The sequence below is a fragment of the Ursus arctos genome, unplaced genomic scaffold (genome assembly GCF_023065955.2).
Source record: "Ursus arctos isolate Adak ecotype North America unplaced genomic scaffold, UrsArc2.0 scaffold_28, whole genome shotgun sequence".
NCBI classification, from domain to species: Eukaryota; Metazoa; Chordata; class Mammalia; order Carnivora; family Ursidae; genus Ursus; species Ursus arctos.
In genome coordinates, this window is record NW_026622963.1 from 38,307,830 (window position 1) to 38,329,443 (window position 21,614).

The following is a 21,614-nucleotide window of genomic DNA, read 5'->3' on the forward strand; positions in this document are numbered from 1 at the left end:
GGCGACCCTGCTTGGAATGGCGCCCGCGCCACGGCCAACTGTGGCACCTGGGGCAGGACGCTTTCTCTATGACTATCACCTGGCCGTCAGGTTACCTAAAAACGTCTGGTTGGTCCGAGTCTGTCCGCCGAGGCCCCACGGGCCCCCGGTCTCCTCCTCCCTCAACGGTCACCATGCTATCACAGTGGGGGCTGGGCCATGTGGCCCGACTCAGGGTCCACCCTCACTGCCCACCGCGGCCCGCTGCCCACTCCGTGCTCCCTGGCCGCCTCCTTCCTCCCCACACAGGCCACCTCTGGGCCTCCCACCTCCTCTGTTCCTCCCTCTGGAAGGCTCCACAGCTCTCCTGCCCACTCTGCCCCCAGGCCTGGGGTTCCTTCCCCGTGTTCCTCCTGTCATTCAACGTGCACTGGCCACGGGCCCACCCTGTGCTGGTGTCCGAGCCACGGGGGTGGACAGATCAGACATCAGCCTGCCCTAGGAGCTCCTAGCCGCCAGGTCGCAGGGGCCCCTAGCCCCCAGGTAGCAGGGGCCAGGTGTGCACACAGCCTTCCCAACACCAGGAGACCGGGGCTGAGGGAGCCCCAGGAGAGGCCTCACCCAGCCAGGAGGGTCAGGGAGTGGAATCCTGAAGGTCAGGCCATCAGGGAGTCGTCCGTGACAAACGGGCAGTGGGCTCCGGCACGGGAAAGCTCAGCACAGAGGCGGGCAGCCTACCGGGCCCTGCATGGGGGGGGGGTGGGGGGGGCGGAGGTGAGGCGGGGTACGGGCTGCACGGGGCTCATCGAGCCATCTCGTCCCCTAGGACTCTGACCCAGGAGGACCCGGGCGACAACCAGATCACGCTGGAGGAGATCACGCAGATGGTGAGCCGGGCTGCCGCTGGCCATGCGGTCCCCTCCCGCACGGGTTCCCCGGGGCGCCCGGAACAGAGCGCCATGACTCACAGCAGCAATGCGTCCTCTCGCAGTTCCAGAGGACAGGAGTCAAAAGCGAGGTGTTGGTGGAGGACACTCCAGGGGAGGGGCCTTCATGCCTCTTCCAGCTTCCCGGAGCTCTGGGCGGCCCTTGGCGTATGGCCGTGAGCCTCCGATCCCCACCTCCTCGCTCCAGGCCGTCCTCATCCCTGCGTGTCTTTGCATCACCTTCCCGGAGCATGTCTGTCCCGGTGCCCAAGCTCCCTTCTCTTGTAAAGACAACAGTCCTATTGGATTGGGACCCAGCCCGATGACCTCCTCTTACCCGGGCGCATCTGCAAAGACCCTATTTCCAAGTCGGGGGACGTTCCCAGGTACCAGGGAGGACTTCAGCACAACTTTTTTGGAGGGAGGAAAATCAACCCGTCACAACTCTCCCCCTCTTCTCCCCATCCTCTGCTCACTGCCACTGCCCCTGGCCCCGCGCCGTGTTCTCTGCTCCCGCGTGGTCCGGGGCCCTGGCTGTGGTTGATGGGCCCCTGCACGCAGACCCCTGCCAGGCTCTCATCAACAGCAAGTCTACACCACCATCCCCGCGTTCAAGATGAAGCAGCAGGGGTCTGGGGAGGTGACATCCCCACCCAGGGTCGCGTCAGAGCTGGAGTTCGCGCTCGGCTCAGTCCCAACTCCAGAGCAAGAGCTTGGTCCACACACCACGCTGCCTCAGTCGGAGGAGTCGGGGTGCTGCTGGCCACCCGCCCAGAAATGAGGGTGCCCCGGGGAGCGCTGGGCTTGCCACGAGGAATACGAGCTCATGGTGGCGTTTCACATGTGGAAAGGAGTGATGTGTGGTCCCAGGGCCTGGCTGGGCCCGCTTCCTCCTCCAAGGCAGGGATGTGCCCCCCAGCATGGCACCACAGCCACCCCAGAGTCCTGGGCCCCGCCACCACGGCGGCCAGTGAAGCTCGCGGCAGACTGGTTTTGACCTCCCCGCACCCCATGCTGGCTCACTTCCCAAACTGGCTAATCGACCTCCAGTCGCTGCCATACCCAGTGTGAGGACTGAGGATGCCGGGTCCTGGGCCCACAGCTCCCCTCCCGTCCCGGCTCCCGGGGCCGGCTCTCCGGGGCCTGGGCATGGGCGAGGCCCCCACGGGGCAACACCTGCCTGCAGCGGGCCCACAGCCTGGCTCCTGAGCGAGGCACTGAGGCTGGGCCCTGGGGCAGGAGAGCTGTTCCTGCACAGACACCACACTGACCCCTGGGGCGGGGACGCTGGCTGAGCCCTGGGAGACCGGGCTCCTTCCTGGCGCCTCCCCGCAGGGGAGCAGTTTCCCAACAGGGACCAACCGGAATGTTGAGCCCTCAAGAGCCAGAGAGCCCCTTGTTCCCTGGCAAACATCCTGAGGCTCTTGCCGAACAAAACAGCGCTGAGCTGCCCTCCGGCCCTGACTTGTTCCCGGAGAGCCTGTGGGGGCACTTCCTGTGTGGAGGAGGCCCCAGCGGCCTCACCAGAGAGCCTAAGGGCTGCTTGCGGGGACACTGACAGCCCCATGGCAGGTGGGGGAGCGGTGCCTCCGGCCTCTCCTCCAGGCCCCCTTGTCTGCTGGGGACCGAGAGGGCGCAGGGTGAGCCGCCCGCTGCTCCTGCCCAGCACACCTTCTTGCGGCCGACCCCCACGGGCCCGTCCCCGGCCTAGGCCAGCCACAGGCCCTCAGGCCTGACATTTCAGCCATCCTAGGCCTCCGGGAGGGTCCTTACCCCAAAACCTGGTGTCCTGGTGGCACCTGCTTCTCCTGTCCCCGTGTCCCCACTGGTCGTGCCCTGATGGCATCGTGCCCCACGCTGCTGCATCAGGCTTCTGGCCTGGGGTCATCATGCCAGGGGGACCGCGTGGGTACCCTCCCTGTTTTCCTGCATTCCGTCCCCGCCCCGGCCTGTGGCAGGAGCTCCCTGAAGCCCAGGACTGGGTTTTCTGGTCCTTCTGTGTCCAGTGTCCAGCAAGGATCCTCAGTGACTATTCGCTGAGGGAGGGGGGAGGGAGGCAGGCAGACAGTCTGGCAGGAGGGCTTGCCCCCTTGATATGGGGTGGGCCCTGTCCCCTTGTGAGCAGTGCAGCTTTGGGGGCTCAGCCCAGTCCCTGGGGCCTCTGGGCAGTGTAGCTGGCCCCTCTGTCCCATGTGGCCTAGTTGGAGATCGGGGTGAGTCTCGTTCTTGACCCCTCCCTCATGGACACAGGCCACTACCAAGGCCAGCCCTGGTGCTCTTTCCACTGTCTTCTCCAGCGCCCTCTGTCCCTTCCCACATCCGACATGGGGCCTCTGGGGCAGGGACACCAGCCTCTCCATGTCCACCTTTGATCAAATCCCTGCCACCGGGACCTTGGTCCCCTGGCAAGTGTTTCCCAAGGGGGGGCCAGGAGGTGGACACCCGTAAAGGTGGTGCCCACGGTGTCCCTGGGGGCCAGAAACATGGGAACCCCAAAACGAAGTCCAGACAGCCCTCTTCTGGGCACCCCGGGAGGTAATCACACCTTGAGTCCACACCCACTAATGAGTTTTCAAAGGAGATGTTATGGAGACAACTATGGATCCAGACAGAGCCCGAGGGGAGGTGACAGGTCACTGGGAGCCTGGGAGTCACAGCCGGGGTTCCAGGCCTAGTTGGCCCACTTCCTGCCGAGTGACGTGAGCCAGTCATGGTCCTCTGGAAGCCTCTGCGGTCTCGGTCCTGGCTGGGACGAGGTAGCCTCCATGCCGTGTGAGCACTGACTCACGGAGCGCAGGTCTGCACACGCTCCGGGCCCAGCGGACGGGGCTCCTGGCTCCCGCCGTCCCCTTCCCTCGCCCGCTCACCAGAACCCAGGCCAAGATTACATCAGAGACGCGGCCAGAAACCCGGGAGGGCCTAACCCAGGACTCGCTCCCCTCAGGCGGAAGGCGTGAAGGCAGAGCCCTTCGAAAACCACTCGGCCCTGGAGATCGCGGAGCAGCTGACCCTGCTGGACCACCTGGTCTTCAAGAAGATCCCTTACGAGTGAGTGGGCGCGGGTGCCGGGCCCTCCCCCTCGCCCCCTGCAGCGGCCTCGGTGCCTCCGCGGACCCACGCACTGGACTTGCAGGGCCACGTGCCTTCTCGGCAGGGGAGCAGAAGTGTGTGCGTTCGCGGGGTGCAGGAGGGTCCTCTCCCCTGGCCCCAAGTTCTGCACACACGCGCCCACGCAGACACACACGCTCTTCCAGAAGCACCTCCAGCTCAGCGCTCCTGCTCCAGAGCTCTAGAGGAGGGTATGTGTGGACGAAGGAGCATATATGCACACGCGTGTGTGAGAGTGTGTACACACGCGTGCGTGAGCGTGCACGCCCGTGCGCCCCAGGTGCAGAGGGCGGGGCAGCTCTGATCTTGAAGAAGCCCCAAGGCCTGGCATCACGTACTCTGGTGGGCTACTGTCAGTCACCCCCAGCGGCTCCTTGTAATTACACTCTTTAGATGAGTTCACGCCTCCCCCCTTCCCCGGCCGACAGCGTGCCACTGGCGCTCGCTAACAGCACCGTAATAAGTGCACGGGATTCCCCAACAGTGCGCGAAGCCACGGGGCTGTTTTCAGTTCTCACATTTGTATCTAAAGCTCAGGGAGACCTCCTTGCAACGAAGTGTTTCTGTGAGTTTCTGACAGCCGTCCAAGAATAGTTTTCCAAAGCTGGAATCTCCGGATCTGAGGCTCTGAACCGCTGTAGGGCTTTGGGTCTCTGCTTTCCAGAAACTCCCGACGGCCGTCACCGGGTAGAGGGTGGCGGCATTTCAGACACCTGCCACGTCTCCTGGTGAAGCCTGGTTGTTCCTGATGGGCTCCTGTGGGAGGAGAAGCAGGGAATCTTTTCAAACACAGTTCAGTCCCCTCCTGCCCACAGCACGCTGCCGGGGTCCCCTCACTGTCCCTGCCAAATGCAGAGCTTCCCCGGGGAGGCTCAGACGGTCTGTGGCCTTCCCATGTGGTGGTCCTCACCAGAACGCTCAGCTGGCTTGGCTTGCGGGCTCCTGACCCTCCGTCCCTCGTCTGCAGACCGCGGGCTCCTTACTCTCTGTCCCTAGTGTGCAGACCAGCCTCTGCACGGTGAGTCTGACATGGGAACCCACGCCGTGAGGCAGGAGCTCCAGGACGGGACCTGCCCCGATTCTGCACTCCACGGTAGATGCTGGGCCTTCCCACACAGTCTCTTGGCCTGGCAGCAGCCCCGTGGGGAAGTGTGCTCACGGTCCCATTGCACAGATGAGGCCGCGGAGCCCTGAGCCACGCCAGGCAGAGCTAGACGCCAGCCCAGGGTCCCTTCCTCTCTGGGGCTCTGCAGGAAGCTCCTCTCTGAGAAGCGAAGGCCTTTCAAAAAGCAGAGAAATCGAGGCAAAGAACGGAGCAAGGCAAAGCTCATCGGCCCTGGGTTTCCTTACTTCCCGCAGGGAGTTCTTTGGACAAGGCTGGATGAAACTGGAGAAGAACGAAAGGACCCCTTACATCATGAAAACCACGAAGCATTTCAATGACGTGAGTTTGGGGGGGCCGGGGGGCAGTGCCTTTCTCTCCCGGGTTTTGCTTCATCAGGACCCTCGAGGTGCTGGGTGCGTGGCAGGCGTCCTAATCTCACACCCACCCTTAGCCCACGTTGTAGACACAAGGAGACGCAGGCTCCAAGGGCAGATGCCTGGAGTCTCCTTGATGAGTGTCTGGCTGGAGGAAGACATGTCCCAGCGACATCCCCACGGCCACGCCCCCTCCAGCAAGGGGCGCCGTCCGCTCCCGGCCTCGCACGAGCCCCGAGGGCACTCTGAGCAGACTCATCACACCAGGGAAGGCCCGTGATGGCCGGACACAGGAGCACATGACTCAGCTTGTCCTGACCGCCTGGCCGGGACTCCCGGGCCCACAGCCCGCATTGGGGAGGCTCCTTGGCCGCCGGGAGGAAGAGCGGGAGACCCCCGTCCTGCAGCTCGGGGGAGGAGCCCTGTAGGGAACGAGCAGCGGAACAGGGGGCCCGTGTCCCGGCTGCAGAGAGTAAGTGGAGCAGGCGGGCGGGTCCCGGAAACACCCGCCCTCGCCCTCCCCGCCCCAGTGTGTGCCCGGGGCCCAGGCGAGCCGACGGCCAGGACACCGAGTAAGCGTCAGCTGCCTCTTTGCCTCATGCCGGGCGCTGTGCTGCGGGCGCCATCATCACCATCTCGCTTAACCCCGTCTCTCTCACTTTATGATCGGGTAAACTGAGGCCCAAGGGGGTTCAATTCCATCCCCACCGTTACACAGCAGGACAGCCTGCTTTGAACCCACGCAATCCACCTCCGAGGGTTGTCCTCATCACCCCCTGGCATCTGGCCATCTCTCTTCAAATCCAGCATTTCCGCCACACACAGAACGCGTGCTTCCATGACGGAGGCCGTCACAGCCCGCAACTGTTTCTAGATCTTTCTCTGGCCCTTTGCCTGCGATCTCTCTGCCTCATTGAGTGGGACTGACTGGGCTCTCCAGCATCAGGGCCAGAACGAGGACAGGGGCCAGAGGTGCCTGGAGTGCACCCGCCCTCGTCCTGCCTGCACCCCTGCTGCCCGCATGCACCCCTGCAGCCCCTTAGGACGGAGTTGAGCGCAATGTTGATAATGAATCTCGGTGGTGGTTAGAGCGCTTCTCCTGTTTCCCCGTGTGGGATGATGTTTGCTTATCAGGTTACAGAAATTATTTTCCTTGTTTGCTAATGGTATTTACCACAGATAAATAATGAATTTTATCAACAGTTTTTTCTCTGCATTTTTGAGACAGGCCTACTGTTTCCCCCCTTCGGTCTGATGCAGGGAATGCAGATTTTTCTGGGATAGTTGTGTCCACGCTCACGTTCCAGGGACAGGTTAACATGGTCGTGGGATGTTACATAAATGCCCCTGTGATTTTCCTTCTTGTATTGTCCGTATCCGGTTTCGGTATCGAGATTATACGGGCCTCATAGAATAAGTTATAAGATATTCATTTTTCTCTATCTTCTGGAAGATTCTCCTGAGCTAATTCTTAAAAAAAAATTTGTATGACTTATATGTAAAAGTGGTTTTGGGTTCAGTATTTGTGATGAAAAAAAAAACACCTTTATCACATCAATGTAATTAAGAGTTGAAATACATGTACTATTTTGAGTTATCATTCCTTCCTGGTTCTCTTCAGGGGTTTCCATTCTTAAATACCTTTATAATCCATCCTCTTGATGTACATCCTTTAGAAATTATTTTTGAGAAGAGGTCTTGGCAATAAAGCCCTATAGTTTTTAGTTCATCTGTAAATGTCCTTTTATTACCTTAATTTTTTATAACAAGTAGTCTTTTTTTACTTTTTTTTAAATAATTGTAGATTCATAGGAAATTGCAAAGAATGCTTTGGACCAATGCTTTGGTCCCACCCCCTGGCTCCCTGACTGCCCCCGGTCCCACTCACATTTGATTTGTGCCTGTGAATGTGCCTGTCTCCTGGGGGAATTTATATGTGAGACCAGGATGCCATGGAGCCCGGGTCCTCTCCGAGCCCCATTTGAATGCTGGAGACTGTCACAGAGCTTGGCTTTCCTTCATTCTTCCAGATGAACCGTGGGTCACTCCGTCAGGTTCTCAGGAAGCTCCCATTGCATGTTTCTTGGATTGCATTAAAGTCACGTGTTAGTTTTGAAAAATGGCATATTTACATTCCCATTTGGGAATTTGATCTTTTTCTTCATAATTCAAACCTTTACACCTTTGGTAAATTTTTTGCATGTAGGATCTTCCCAAGTTCACAGCAGTTTAGGTTCCTAGGTAACTAACCCATTTCCATTGGAATTGTGAAGATCTTTTTCATGGTATTTTCTAGCTGGTATGGCCAATACATAGGAAAACTTCTCATTTTTGTATGTTGTCTTTAACCAGCCACCCTAATGAGCTTTGTTAGTTGTTCTGTAATGTTCCAGAGCATTGTCTTGGGATTTTTCAAACAGGCAACCATAGCATCTGAAGATAATGATTTATCAGCTTTGCAATACTTATGCCTCTTATTTTTTCTTGTCTTATTGCATGGGCTTAAAGATCAGTAACTTGATTGCTTCGGAAATCATCCGCAATGAAGACATCAATGCAAGAGTGAGTGCCATTGAGAAGTGGGTGGCCGTGGCCGACATATGCCGCTGCTTACACAACTATAATGCTGTGCTGGAGATCACCTCGTCCATGAACCGGAGCGCAATATTCCGGCTGAAAAAGACGTGGCTCAAAGTCTCCAAGCAGGTGCGGGTGGGAAGCTGGCACCATTGCCTGCCTGGGGCTGGGCTGGGCTGGGACACCAGAGTGCTGTCCTCTGGTGGACATGTGGGCAAAGGAAAGGGTGAGGGCCAACACTCCCTGGAGAACCTCTTCTCCTATATCACCTGGGACCAGGTATCGGGCCCACGCATGTGGCACTGGGACCCACGGGACTTTAATTCCACTTGAATAATGAATACTCCAAAGCAGGACGTGTAAGACAGTGACGATTGGTCCCAAGGCTCTTCTCCTTGAGTTGGGACAAGAGTGGTGGCTTCATGCTGATGCCAATCCGGATCTGCAGGGCTGCCGAGACGGTGGCCAGACGGTCTTGCAAGTTCCTTCCCAGGACTCTAGCCTCACCAGTCCTTCTGGCCACCAGAGATAGTCGGTGATCTTAAACGTGGGCTTGATCTTTATTCATTCAGAACATGATTCTGAGATGTGGATTCTTCCTTGGGAATAAAGTTCCCTACACTGAGGTCGTGAGGGGGCAGCTCTAAGAGGAGCACACAGTGGGGCCACCTCCTTGGTGCACGTGGTGGATAACGTGTGCAGGAGGCTGGACGGGCACCATCGAAGGGCAGAGCGAGCCTCTAAAGGCACCAATAACTTGGCAGCAGTGTCTGTGGTCCTACAGCTCGGTGGGCTCTGTGGGGCCCAAGGTCTCATCTGGACCATTCTGGATTTGAAAACTGAGTCCCCCTCAGTGTTCTCTTTATGACCTGCCCCCCACCATCCTCATGCCAATGGCAGGTCACGATCCTGCCCCCACCCAGGCAGGGAGCAGCTGGTCCATGAATTCCTCCTCCTTAGCTAAGCAGCCAAACCGGGAAGGCCTGGGACGCTGCCTTCCCCACATCTGGTCACTCTGGCCCCAGGTGACAGTGAGCCTGAGTATGTTACAGGGATGGCTCTGCTCCCGGCAAGCCTGGGCCTCTTGCCTCTTCACGCACAGACACGTCAGGGCTAGGACAAGGACTGTCAGGGGCTCCTGCTAAGATCAGAGGCTAGGGCTCGGGAGCTCAGGCCTGTAGGCACATCTGGCCGTGCGTAGCACAGGGCGCTGGGACCCCCGGGGCATCCAGGCTGGTTTGGCCTGTCAGGGCTTAGGCGGGGCTGTCGGCGGAGTCTGAGGGCCCGTTCCAGGTCCGCGTCTTTCTTCTGCCCTCAGACCAGCCCCACTTTCCCACCACACTGGGGCCTCCGTGACTCTCTTGGCCTCGTTCCCCAGCATCACCCTTGGTCTGGAGTTGGGAGGGAACCACCTGGACCACCTCGAAGTCTTCCAGTCTCTTAGGAGAGTGCGGATGGAAGGCAGTTAGGAAGCTCAGATGCCATTCAGGACCTGGGTCCAGACGTCAGAGGTGTCTCCGAAAGTGCACGCAGGCCTGCCCGCTCTGTGGCCGGCTGGGCCCTGCTGGCTTCTCCCAGCACGTCTGCTGTGCCCTGTGCGTCTGTGTGGTGCCTGGCCCGCACCAGCCAGGGACGGTCTCTGTCCCTCTGCAGGTGTCCTGTGGATACTTGAGACCCACCCGAAGGGCTACGGTTCTTAGCAGGCCTGAAACGAGTTTTCATCACTTGCTTGAATGTGCTGTCCCGAAGCAGGAAAGCATTGGTTCCAAGGGCAGGCCACCCGTGCAAGAGCCAAGCGGTCAGGCTTTGGTGGGGACCTCTGGCTCCGTTTCCCTGTTCTTCTCCCATCCCCTGCCCCATCCTCATGAAAAGGGGACCCCCTCGAGGTGCAGATGACTCACAGATCTGTGTGTCTCCCCTCCGGAGGATGTTGCATTCTCGTAGGAACAGAAGTCTCTTTTTGGCTAATGATACTTCGGGGCCTCTTGGGGAGGGGGCAGCCTTGGCCTCCAGAAGCGTTCTGTCTGACGGACAGGAAGGGAGGACCTTCAGGGGGCTCTGTGGTCATCTTTGTTCTCAACACCACTTCCAAGGCTCCTCGCTTGGTGTCTGGTCTCGGCGACCTACTCCAAGTGCCCCGTATTTCTGCCCGCCAACAGGGACGCCCGAGATCCCGGGGGCCTGGGGCCGCTTGAGCTCCTGGCCCCGCCACGAGACACTGAGCTGCTTCAAGCCGAACTCACTCTTTTAAGCAGCGGCTGGGAAAACCCAGTGGTCTCTCAGGTGGCAAAGCTCCTTCCTGGACAGAGTGACACCCCAGAGGAACAGAGACGTGGAAGGAATCAGAGCGTACCCATCTCAGAGCCACAGATTGGCCCCAAGTGTATACCCCAAACCCCCTCACGTAGCACATCCCCCCTAGGCTCTCACGACCGCTGGCGGGTGATACGTCGCCCAGAGCTACGCGGCCCCCGGGGCCTCTTGATCCGCTTCTGTGGGGCCCACGGTCCCGGGACATCTGAACTGTTGTGGCCTTTAGGGAACACCCGGGCCTACCCTCCCATTCTCCAGATGTGAGCATGGAGACCCAGTGCTCGGAGAGGAGTCCTGTCTTGCCCGTGGGCCCGCTGAGGCTGGTCGCGGTGCCCAGCCAGGCCCCTGGCCCAGGACTCTCGGCCCCGCATCTGGCCTCATGCCTCAGGTCCTTCCTCCACAGGAGGGTGGGAAAGAGGAGCGAGGCAGCAGCTCTGGACAGAAAACTCTGGAAAAGTGCAGGGGGGAAGCTGAGACGCTGGGGTGGAGGTGGCCTGGGCGTCTGGGCTTCAGGACAGACACGGGAGGGCAGCCATCTCGGGGGAAAGCAGAATCCTGTGCCCTTGGCTACATGTGTCTCTTTCACCGGCCCCAGAACACATTTCTGCTTGGAGCGGGGTCAGGCCAAACTGGTCACGGGGCTTCTCGCCAGTCAGGGAGCAGCCTGAACCGGGTGCTCTGCCCGCCGTGCCCCTGGGGGAGCACACGTGGTCTCTTCTCCCATCGGAAGGAACACTCTGTCGTTTTCTGTGGGCAGATTCCTCAGAAAACGTCTGGCCCAAAGCTCAGGGGCTGTGGCCAGTGTCCCCTCGGCCGCGGTCTGGACTTTGAGGATGGGAGCTGGCTCACTAGACCCCCTCGCCGTTGGGTGAATGAGGGAGCTGGGGGCCACCAAGGCACAGGGGCTCCCCGGCCATGCAGGGACAGGAGCGCCAAGCCCGACCCAGGGCGGCCTCACGTAGGCAGACACCAGTCTCCAGCCTGACGTGCAGCAGACGGGACCCTCGGCCAGGGGCTGGCTCTTGCCCGGCAAGGCATGATCTTCTCGATTCTTGTATTTGTGTGGGGTCCTGAGAGCCGCAGCTGAAGGCGTATCCCTTGGCTGCATCCCTGGGGTTCAGTGTGCGAGAAAGTCCCTGCCCTGACGGGGCTCCTTACAGTTGCCGAGTCCCACCGCCACCCCCCAGTCTCGGGGTGCCCAGGTCCCCCACGCCCCACTTCTGTGTTTCTGAAGGGTGCGTGTGCTCACGGACGCGCAGAACGAGGGTCCGTGTCTCACTCTTCAGGAGTTGGGGGGTGAGGCCCCGGACTCGGGCAGAGCAGAGGGGGTTCCGGAGCCCCGAGGGCAGCCCATGGAGTGCGTGCCGCGTGTTAGTAAATGCTTCTGATTCTTTCTAGACAAAAGCTTTGATTGACAAGCTCCAAAAGCTTGTATCGTCAGAGGGCAGATTTAAGAATCTGCGAGAAGCTCTGAAAAAGTAAGTGTGTGTCCTTTTGTCACCATTACTGCTTAAATCGTAGAGCTGCGTTGCGGAGGCATTCACGGGCCACGTCCGTCCGTCCGTCCATCCGTCCACAAGACCCCTAGGCACCCCAGACCTCCAGGGTGGGTCGGCTCTGTCCTCCGTGGTCTGGCAGAGAAATCCCAGGGTCTCAGAGGCATTTCCCCCGAGAGGAGAGGGAAGGACGCTGGCGTCCCTTGAGCCCGAGAGCTTGAGGCTGGATGCCTCCATTCTGACGTGCTCACTGTCCCCACGTTTCAGGATTTCTGACGTCAGGATGTGCCCTAAAGTCAATGTGTTTATTTCATTGATTGTGTTTCCTTTTTTTATTGAGAATCAGTTCCCAAAACAAGAGTGCGTTGTACAGAAAATGGCATCTTGGAATCAAAAAAACGCAGTTTTTGCAACAATTGTACCTTACTGTTTGCAGAGCTCCCCCAGCCGCACCTTACTGTTTGCAGAGCTCCCCCAGCCGCACCTTACTGTTTGCAGAGCTCCCCCAGCTGCCCTTGCTGTTTGCTCTCTTGTCATTGGACCAGGATCGTCCTGTGTCGAGGGCCGTCTTGTGCTCTGTAGGATGTTTAGAGCATCCCCGGCCTCCACCCACGAGATGCCAGTGCCCCTTCCCCAGGTTCTGACCACCAAAACTGCCTCCGGTCCTTGCTGACCACCCCGGGAGGCAAAATCACCCCCCCCCCCCGAGAACCACCACTGTGCAACTGTCCTGTCCTACTTCTCAGGCTGAGGACACCCAGGCCCTGGCGGCCATGGCGACAGAGCCGGGCCTTGGCACAGAGGGGCCTGCGAGGCCGGGGCTCCGTGATTTGCCCCAGGCCACTTCCCGTGCAGGTCCCGGCAAGCTGTGCCAGCCCAGTAGAGCCCCAGCCCGTTGTACCCACCATGGCCACACACTCACGTGCGGCGGGCTCACGGTCACCCATAGCCGTGTGCTTCGGGCCACTGCACTGGTCTCTGCCGTCCTTCCATGGGCCTCGCAGGGATGGCCTCGCCCTTTCCTCCCTGCACCCCGTGGAGAGAGCCTGGGCCACCCCGGGGCCCTGGCCCCTTTCAGAACCCATGAGCGCCTGTCCTGCTGTCCTGCGGTTCGCACAGTCACTGCCCCCAGGGCCTGGGGATGGGGCAGGCCCGTACCCCCAGCCCTAGGTGGCGGCCCAGATGCCCCATGCACCCCAGCCCCGTCTGCCCTCCTTGTTGCCCCCCCGCCGCTCCCGGCCCGTCCTTTGCCAGCTCTATGTACCATTGCTGTACTCATCTCCGCGTTCATGTCCTCAGACAGATGTCCCGCCCACACCTGTGCCGTCTGTCTGGTGCCTGGGCTCCCCGGAGCCGCCATGGGCTGTGCTTGTGGGGGCTGCCCCAGTGTGCATGCACCAACCTGTCCTCCCGCCCCAGGCGCCCCTCCATCTGTCTCCTTCCCATGGCTTCCTTGTCCGTCCACCGCTGCCTCCACGGCCCCTGTCCTGTCTCAGTCCCCGTGCTGTCTCCCCTCTTCCCTGTGAGCCTGTGTCAGCTCCTGTCCCAGGCGCCTCTGCTCCCTGCCACGCGGGGGCGGCCGGGCCGCGGGGTCACCGAGCATTCTGGGGGCTGAGACCTTCGTGCAAACCAGGTTCTTGCTTTATGGACACGTGGGCCAAGCCCTGCGGAGGACCAAGAGATTGGGGAGACAGAGGGCAGACATGTCTGGCGCCCCTTCTCCGGAGGCACTGTGGTTTTCCCGTAGAGCCATGGCGTGTGAACCCCTGTGGTCCGTCTCACCAGGCATGGGACAGTGGCAGTCTGTGGGCACAGCTGGTGACCCGGACAAGGAGCTGTGCTGAGTCTTACCGTGTGGGTCCCAGCCCACAACACTATGTCAATGAGTGGCCCTATTACCTTTACCAGCAAAGACTTCCCCTACAGCCTACCCCTCCTCCCCTCAGCCACCCCCTAAATGCCCCCGAGTCCACCTACAGGTCTTGGTGTGTGCACCTGTCTCCTGTCCAGACACCCTCAGCATGACCTTTCCTGCCCTGCTCATTCCCCAAGCCCACCCCCTTGAGAACCTGTGAGACTGTCCCTCCTGTCAGCCTGCCGGCCATCAGAGCCTCCCACGGCTCCAAGCCACAGGATTTGGCTGAGATCTAATGCGTCAGTAAAATTTGGTCACCAGCCTTTTTGGGGTCAGTTCTGGTTTTGCCCACCCCGTCTAATCTTAACCCAGCACACATTGGCCTACCTGCACATTGACTTTAATTTGGATAGGAAGCCCTCTGGTAGAGGACCACGGGGCCCCGGCTTTCACGGCAGGCTGCTGCCAGAAAGCCTGGCCCCCCGGCTACCTGAGAGAAGGACAGGAACAGTCATGGGGAGCCAGTGGGCTAGCTGACCACCAGCCCCTCGCCGGACCCCCCTCACGGGGTGAAAATCCATCCACCCGTGGATATATGAGGAGTCCAGGGGCTCCAACATACCAACTACCTCTCCCCAGCTTGATTCTGCCTGTGACCACCCAGCAAAGGCTGGTCTTCCGCTAACGAGATGGCAGAGCAGTTAGTGTCCAGGCGGCAGAAACAAGATTGGACTCCGAGCCCCACCCCCACTCCTGCCCCACGGCAGTTCTTTCCCCAAAATCTGAGTACCTTAATTTCTTGCACCACGTGCCAGAGGTTTGGACCCTGGCCCCCGGGGTTCGGGGCCACACAGCCCAGCCTGAGTGCCCCTCACACCCTCCCTGGGAAGGAGGGGAGGTCCTTAAGCAGAGGCAGCAGAGCGTTGGGAGAGTGGCCCATCCCCCACCGGGGCAGGGCAGAGGAGGGAGAAGGGAGAGGCGACCCCTCGGTGGCAAGCCCACGGGGCAGCCGCATCTGACTTTCAGTTGCTGGTACCCCGTGACCTCTGTCATCTCCTTGACATCATCGAAAATTTCTTGGTGGAAAGAAACATCCAGTCGGGAACCCCAAACCAACACTGACAGGCAAGGCCCATGTAGGCACCGCCCAGAAGGCCAGAGGCAGCGTTTAGACCGGAAAGTGGGGCACTTTCCTCTGTTTTCCCTAAAACACCAGGCATGGGCACGTGAGGGGTTGTCAGCAGAGGAAGCCACCCCAGATCAGCTCTTGTGATGGGGCAGGACCCCACCCGAGAGGGACCGAGCTGTCCACGGGGAAAGCGCACAGCTAGCCAGACGTCAGGGCCACCAGCATGCTTGCCTTTCCTTCAGCTGCTCCCGGGGCTCCGTCCCCACACAGGGGCGCCCTCTGGGGACCCTCCACCGGCCCTCTCCTCCGCACACCTGCCCCGACCCGCCACTCCACGCCGGCCACCCACACAGGGACCGGCACGGCTCTGGGGTTGGCTGTTGGTTGTGTGTGTGGACTCGGTGTGCGTGCACGTGATTGAAGGACTCGTGCGTGCTCTTCCCTGGGCCCCCCCTGGAAGCACCTCACTGGGGAGCAGTGACCAGGGACGGAGTGGTAACGGGGCCGGCGGTGCCACGTGCCGGTGACTAACCTGCACATGGGCCGTGTCGCTGCAGCCGGCTCGTGAGCCTCGGTAAATAGGTCAGGGAAATCCGCCTCCACCCATGGGAGAGGACCCCGATCTTCCCCCCTGGTCTGGGCAGTCAGCAACCCCACAAGGTCTCCAGGAACACTCCACGGCCACGCGGCCTCCCTCCCCCTCCCCCCTCCATCCCCGACAAGAGGTGCTTCTCGGCCTCGGGTTACCGAGTCACCCGTGGAACCAGCAGGGCGAGCTGGGAAGCCCCGTCAGAGACCACCGGCCAGCAAGCTGCCACCCCCTACGGGCCCCGGAGTTCCTCCTCCATCTTTGAACTGTGTCCCCATCCACCCCCGAGCCTGTGCCTCAGACTCACAGGATGACAGGCAGGACGTGGAAAGCTGGGCCTGAACTGTCACAGACTGTGTGTCCGGTGGGACCCAGAGATACCTGCCGGTGACCCGTACGGGTCCGGCCTTTTTTTTGATCACGACCTACAGTAAAAATATATATATGTATGTATGTATGTATGCACATATATAGAGAAATGCATACATGCATAGCGTGTACGGAAACTTCGCAAAACAACGATTATGTCTGGTCCATGCAATGAACTCAGATGTTTTCTTTGATTCTACTTCTGATTTTTTTTTCATTTTTAAAAAATATGATCAATCAACTTGCTAAATTATTTTCAACACTCAAGAAAGAGTCAAGACCTAGTTCAAAAAACAACTGTCCTGCCCCTGCCCCCCCCCCCGGCTCCAGGGCCCACCCCCCACCCGCATGCTGGCTGTAATTACACACCCTTAGCAGTCTCCTGATGAGTAACTCACGTTTTCCCCCAAAATAAGTGTAATTAAGAAGGAGAACGATACCAGGGCAGTAAATGAACCACCTTACTTGCCATAAAACAGGCTAGCATTGGAAGGAGACGCAGCGGAAACAAAACGTTACCGAGTTCTGGCCGGGATCCCGGTATTTGCCAACACTCGATCCTGAGACCTGCTGCTACTTGTTTAAAAAGGAAGAAGCGGGGGCGGAAATGGCCAGTGTCAGAAAGCATCCAGGCCATTCTACCACCAGATGAAAATCTGGTGTTTCTTACCGCAGGAATCAGTGTCGTTTAATAGTGTCCGGGCATCACCCAAACGCCCCTTCGGAGCAGCTAAAACGGCCTTGGGGACCCGCTCCGCTGTGTGGGGGGAGCTCGGGACCGGCAGACCGGCCGGGGTCACACACCTAGCAGGCGAGGGGCAGAGGCTGGGTGTCTGTCCTTGCCCCCCACCCCGTCCTCCCCGCCTCACCTCCCTCTACACTGGCAGGTTGCCATGTGGCCTCGAGGAGACGAAGGTCAGAGGGTCTAGGAAGCGGGTCAGCCACACCTGCAGGCACGTGCAGAGAGCTCCCTGCATCTGTGTGCTGAGCTGAGAGGAGGCCCCGGGACGCCGTGAGGGTCCCCTGAGGGCGCTCCCCGGAGCTCTGCCGGAACGTGGGGGCCGCTGGACCCATCACAAAATCGGCCCCTTTCCTGCCCCACCCGGAGGCGTGGGAAGATGTCACCACAAAACCGTAACCAAAGCCCCTGCTTCAGAGCCACAAAGCAGGAGGTGTGGTCCATCACTCCTGGGCCCCATCTCCCAAAAATGCTCCCCCAAAAGTCACCTGTCGTGGGCACTGTCCCCCAACCCCCTGCCCAGAAGCCTCCTGCAGGAGGGGGACCTCAGAGGACCCCTGTGCTTGGGGGGCAGGACGTCCGGGGGGCCAGAAGTAGAGGCAGGGAGTGTCAAGCAGCAGGAGGACGCTGGGGGGCTGCGTACCATGGCTGGCGGAATGGGGCAGGGGCTGCGGAGTGAGTGGAGCAGGACTGGATGGAGAGTTTCACTGGAGAGACGGGGAAGGGGGGCTCATCCAGGACGGGCTGGAGAGGTAGGGGAGGGCTTTGTGGCTCAAGGAGGGAGGGGACCGTTGGTGGGGACGCCCCGGGCCCCACTGATACCATGTCACCCCATCACCCCACAGGACTGACCCTCAGAGCCAGTTCGGGCCCGAGAGGTCCCGGGATTCTCGAGAAGAGAAATCCCTTTGCCCTCAGCAAAGCAAGACGCGTGCAGGGGGCCCTATGTTAGCAGAGGCTCGTGTGTCTAAATGAAAAACTCTTGTTTAATGCCATTTGCTTCCAAGTTGTGACCCACCCTGTGTCCCTTACCTGGGGATGTACCTCACCGACCTGGCCTTCATCGAAGAGGGGACGCCCAATTACACGGAGGACGGCCTGGTCAACTTCTCCAAGATGAGAATGGTGAGTTTCCCAGCCGGCGCGGGGGGGCGTCCAAGCCCAGACCCGAGTCCCAGGGCCACCGGGCCTGCTCCACCGGGCACGTGCTCTCGGAAGCCTGCGTCTGGCTCCTCCAACGTGGGCCAGGGCTCCCCCTGAGGCGCAGGCTGCATGCGGCAGGCCCGAGCCGGCCTTACTGCACTCCCTCCGATGATGCCCGCAGGCGGAGGGGTGGGTACTCCTGGAGCGGCATGCCCCACCCCAGAGACGAACAGCTTGAAACTCGGGGGGACGGGGCGGGGGGGAGGCCAGTGACCAACCCACAATCACCCTGCAGGTGAAGGGCAGCGCTCTCTGGGTCTAGAGCCGCGACTGTACAACCCGAGGTCTGTCCCTTTATCTGCACCCCTTCTTTTACTGTCCATATGAACACTAAATTCGTGGGGCCCAACAAATTCATGACCGCAGCACGTCCTGAGCACAGGCGAGCAGGTTTCAGATTTGCCCCGAGATTGCTGGGCCTGGGAGGGGTGGGGGCCGAGTCGTAGCCGGCCCGTCTGGCATCTCCCGGGACCTCGGACTGGTGCCGGGCGGTGGGCTTCCGCCAAAGATTTCCTTCCCTCGAAGGGCTTCTCTGTCACACGCCCTCTCGGGGCGCCTGCCCACGGCGGGCACTCAGCACGTGGCCGGGGCCTTGACCTCTGCTGAGAAGCGGGGGCTGCTTCGGGATGATGGTCCGCCTGCCCCACTGATGGGACGAGCCGTGTCTCTCACTGGCACCGGCAGCCTGTAGAGTGTTGACGGTCTCACCTGTGGGAACAGGTTGCTGCTGGGTGGGGCTTCCAGGAGGCCACGTGTCTGTGGATTAGGAGGCGACTTCCGGCTTGGCTGCCGGTGCCCCTTCTGTGCTGCGAAGTGGGGGGGGGCGGAGACAGCAAGCTGTCTTCTCAGACTCCCCCCCCCCCCGCAGATATCCCACATCATCCGAGAGATCCGCCAGTTCCAACAAACCGCGTACAAGATAGAGCACCAGGTGAAGGTAAGCGCTCCGCCGTCCCGGCGGCTCTCACGCAGGCGCTCGGTCCGGACCCCTCCGTCCTCCCTGTCCCTCCACGTCCAACCCCCTTTGCTCGGGGCTCCCCGGGGCCCCCGCTCAAACGCCAGCCCTGTCAGGAAGCCCTCCCTCTTCCATTCCCCTGACCAGCGGTGAGCTCTCCCGGCTTCACGCAGCGGCGGGCGCTGACCCAGCCGCGCCGGGCTGATTTTGAGCCGCCCCGGGGTGGCCGCTGATCCTGTCTGGTCCCCCACCGAGGCAAGGGAGGCAGCGTTCACGTCTTCTTGAAAGTAGTCCGGTCCCCAGTTGCACAGTTCGCAGCTGGGGAGGGCAGGCGGTGGAAAGCCCCCCAGCGACCAAGTCCCCATCCCGAGGCAGCGGGGTCCCCATCTCCGTGCAAACGCGAGCAGGGCCGAGCTTTTTCCCTCTGATGTCGCGCAGGACACCTCGTCGTTCCGAGTCCTTTTCTTCCTCTGAGACCATTTGTCTTAGCGCCGCAGAGACCCGTCTCCTTGATCCATTCTCTCACGATGGTCACCTAGGTTGGTTCCCCCTTGGCGGCTGCCGCCGGGGCGGGAGAGAACCCACGCAGGTCCGTGCGGGGGGGGCCTGCCTGAGGGGGCTGCAGCAGACCGGCCTGAACCAGGCGAGCTTGGGCTCCTGGAAGGGTCCGGAACCTCGTCCTCAGGATGGTGCGAAGCCAGGAAAGGAGCTTACAGAACTGGTGTAATTTGCATCTGGAAAGACCGCGTGTTGGTCTCCCTTCACGCTCTGAACCATGTGCCCATTTTACAGATAAGTCACTGAGGCTTGCTGACCCAAACTCTGGCTTCCGATCCTATGACCTATTTTCTGCCCAGAGATCCGTCCCCTCCCATCCAGAGCCCCTCAGCCTTCTAGCTCATGGCTCACAGACTGTCCAGCCCCAGACTGACCCCCACGCACCCCAGAAAATCAAGCTTCACTTTCCTTTGCAGCAGATTTGCCCTCTGAGAATCTGATTTTGAGAAAAACCAGTGGGTTACCGATGGGGCCCCTTTGCCCTTGCTCTGTGTTCATTCTGTCATTCCACAAATGCTTCCTGATACACGCTACGTGCCAGGCATTGGGTCAGGCCCGGGGCCCTTCCTCCAAAGCTCCACCTCGAGTGCCGACGCATGGAATGTCACCAGCTACGGACTCCTGTCTCTGCCCGCGTCACGGGGGTGCTGTTGGCGGCCCGTCTCCCCTGACGCAGAGCTGTGCGGGGAGCTCGACCCCGAGCATGCTCGTGATGGAGAGAACTGGCTGATCCCTGCGCCGGTGCCCGGGGGGCTTGAGGGTCGAGATTTCTGTGCTCGAGGACAGGGGTGTCGGCGGGAGGCTGGAGCTGGGCGAGGAAGACCCGCGGCCGTACCCTCCCTCACGCCTTTCTCAGGGGATGTGGGCTGATCTAGACTGGGACACCGGGAGGCCACCCCGGAGATGCCGCCGAGAGCCTGAGTCGGGCACAGTCATCACTGCGTCTGCGACTGGGAGCCAGCGTGGTAGCCGCTCCCTCCCCCCAGTATCACGGGGTCCGGGAGCCAGGACGCTCGCTGCCGAGACCCGGCTTTGCTCTAGCCGCCACCACAGATTCCCCCACACGGTGGAAGACCTGCGATGTCTTCTTCCTTCTGCCCTGGGTTTCTGAGCAAAGAAACGAACCTTTGGTTCCAAACAGCTGACAAATGAACGAGCCTAGGGAAGACGCTTGGCGAAGCTGGGGCTGCCCAGGGGCGGGGGGGTAGCTGGGCTCTGGCCCCTCAGGCACATCTAATTGTAGGAACCCAGCCTGTGACGTGGGGAGGAGGGGAGAGTGAGTCCGGCAGGCCCTGCGTCCTCCTGATTGTCCCGTCCAAGGTCTGGTCGCGGGGTGAGCCGCGCGAGGCCAGACGGGGAGCCCGGCCCTCACACAGCCGTTTCCACTTTCCTCTCTTGGGGTGCAGCGGCTCGGCGCTCTGTCAGCCGAACGTCTAAATCTATCTTCGCAACATAAAGACACGTTGAGAGAACATGGAAAACCCAGACACCCACCACTCGGATTCTACACCTGGCAAGGTCGATTTTTTTTTTCAAAAACAGGAGCCCAAAATCGGGGCAGCTGGGTGGCTCAGTCAGTTAAGCATCTGCCTTCATCTCAGGGTCCTGGGGTCGAGCCCCGCATCAGGTTCCCTGCTCAGTGAGGAGCCTGCTTCTCCCTCTCCCTCTGCTCCATGGTCTCTCTCTCTCTTTCTCAAATAAATAAAATCTTTTAAAAAATAAAAAGCCCCACATACTTCATCTAGCGTTCCGCCAAAGAAACAGCAGTCGAGGGTCATGCTGACCGCCCACGACCTGGCGTTACTGTCAGGACGATGTTAACGGTTATACCGAGACAACACGAAGACAGAACGCTGCGTGAGGCCTGTTAGCGCCGCGCACCGGCCTGGCCACCCGGCGGAGGACCTGCCCCCTGGGGCCCCCGCATCCGCCGTCAGGTGTCCCGGGGGCCCCACGGCCCGCGGCCACTTCTCCTTCTGTGTCTTCCTCCCCTCAGGTGACCCAGTACCTGCTGGACCGGTCCTTCGTGATGGACGAGGAAAGCCTGTACGAGTCCTCTCTGCGCATGGAGCCCAAGCTGCCCACCTGAGCCGGGCCGGCCGCTCCCCGGACACGCGCTGTGTGACGTTGTACATAGTTGTCTGGTCCCTGAGTTCTCCTCTCTAGTGTGTGCTGCTCCAAGAACACCAGTCCGTTCTCGTTCTTAGATTCCTGTAGACCGGAATAGGCGTCTCGGCTCCGTTCCCGATGTCGCCCCTCCCCGCATCCCGCAGCGCCTGGTTCTTTCCAACGACGATGTCCAAGTCTTCCTGGCCCCTCACTCTCTCGGAAGGGGGGAC

The 21,614-nt window shown here is 60.4% G+C and overlaps 1 protein-coding gene across 1 annotated transcript in view; it reads left to right on the top strand.

The window, feature by feature from the left end:
• Nucleotides 1-21,364, top strand: part of RASGRF1 (Ras protein specific guanine nucleotide releasing factor 1) — a 94,893-nt gene extending 73,529 nt beyond the window's left edge. The window contains exons 20-27 of the mRNA XM_026510612.3: nucleotides 806-866; nucleotides 3,850-3,953; nucleotides 5,373-5,457; nucleotides 8,001-8,198; nucleotides 11,781-11,860; nucleotides 17,567-17,684; nucleotides 18,631-18,699; nucleotides 21,272-21,364. Coding sequence (XP_026366397.1) covers nucleotides 806-866; nucleotides 3,850-3,953; nucleotides 5,373-5,457; nucleotides 8,001-8,198; nucleotides 11,781-11,860; nucleotides 17,567-17,684; nucleotides 18,631-18,699; nucleotides 21,272-21,364 — 808 coding nt within the window. The remainder of the gene's footprint in view (nucleotides 1-805; nucleotides 867-3,849; nucleotides 3,954-5,372; nucleotides 5,458-8,000; nucleotides 8,199-11,780; nucleotides 11,861-17,566; nucleotides 17,685-18,630; nucleotides 18,700-21,271) is intronic.
• The last annotated feature ends 250 nt before the right edge of the window (nucleotides 21,365-21,614 follow it).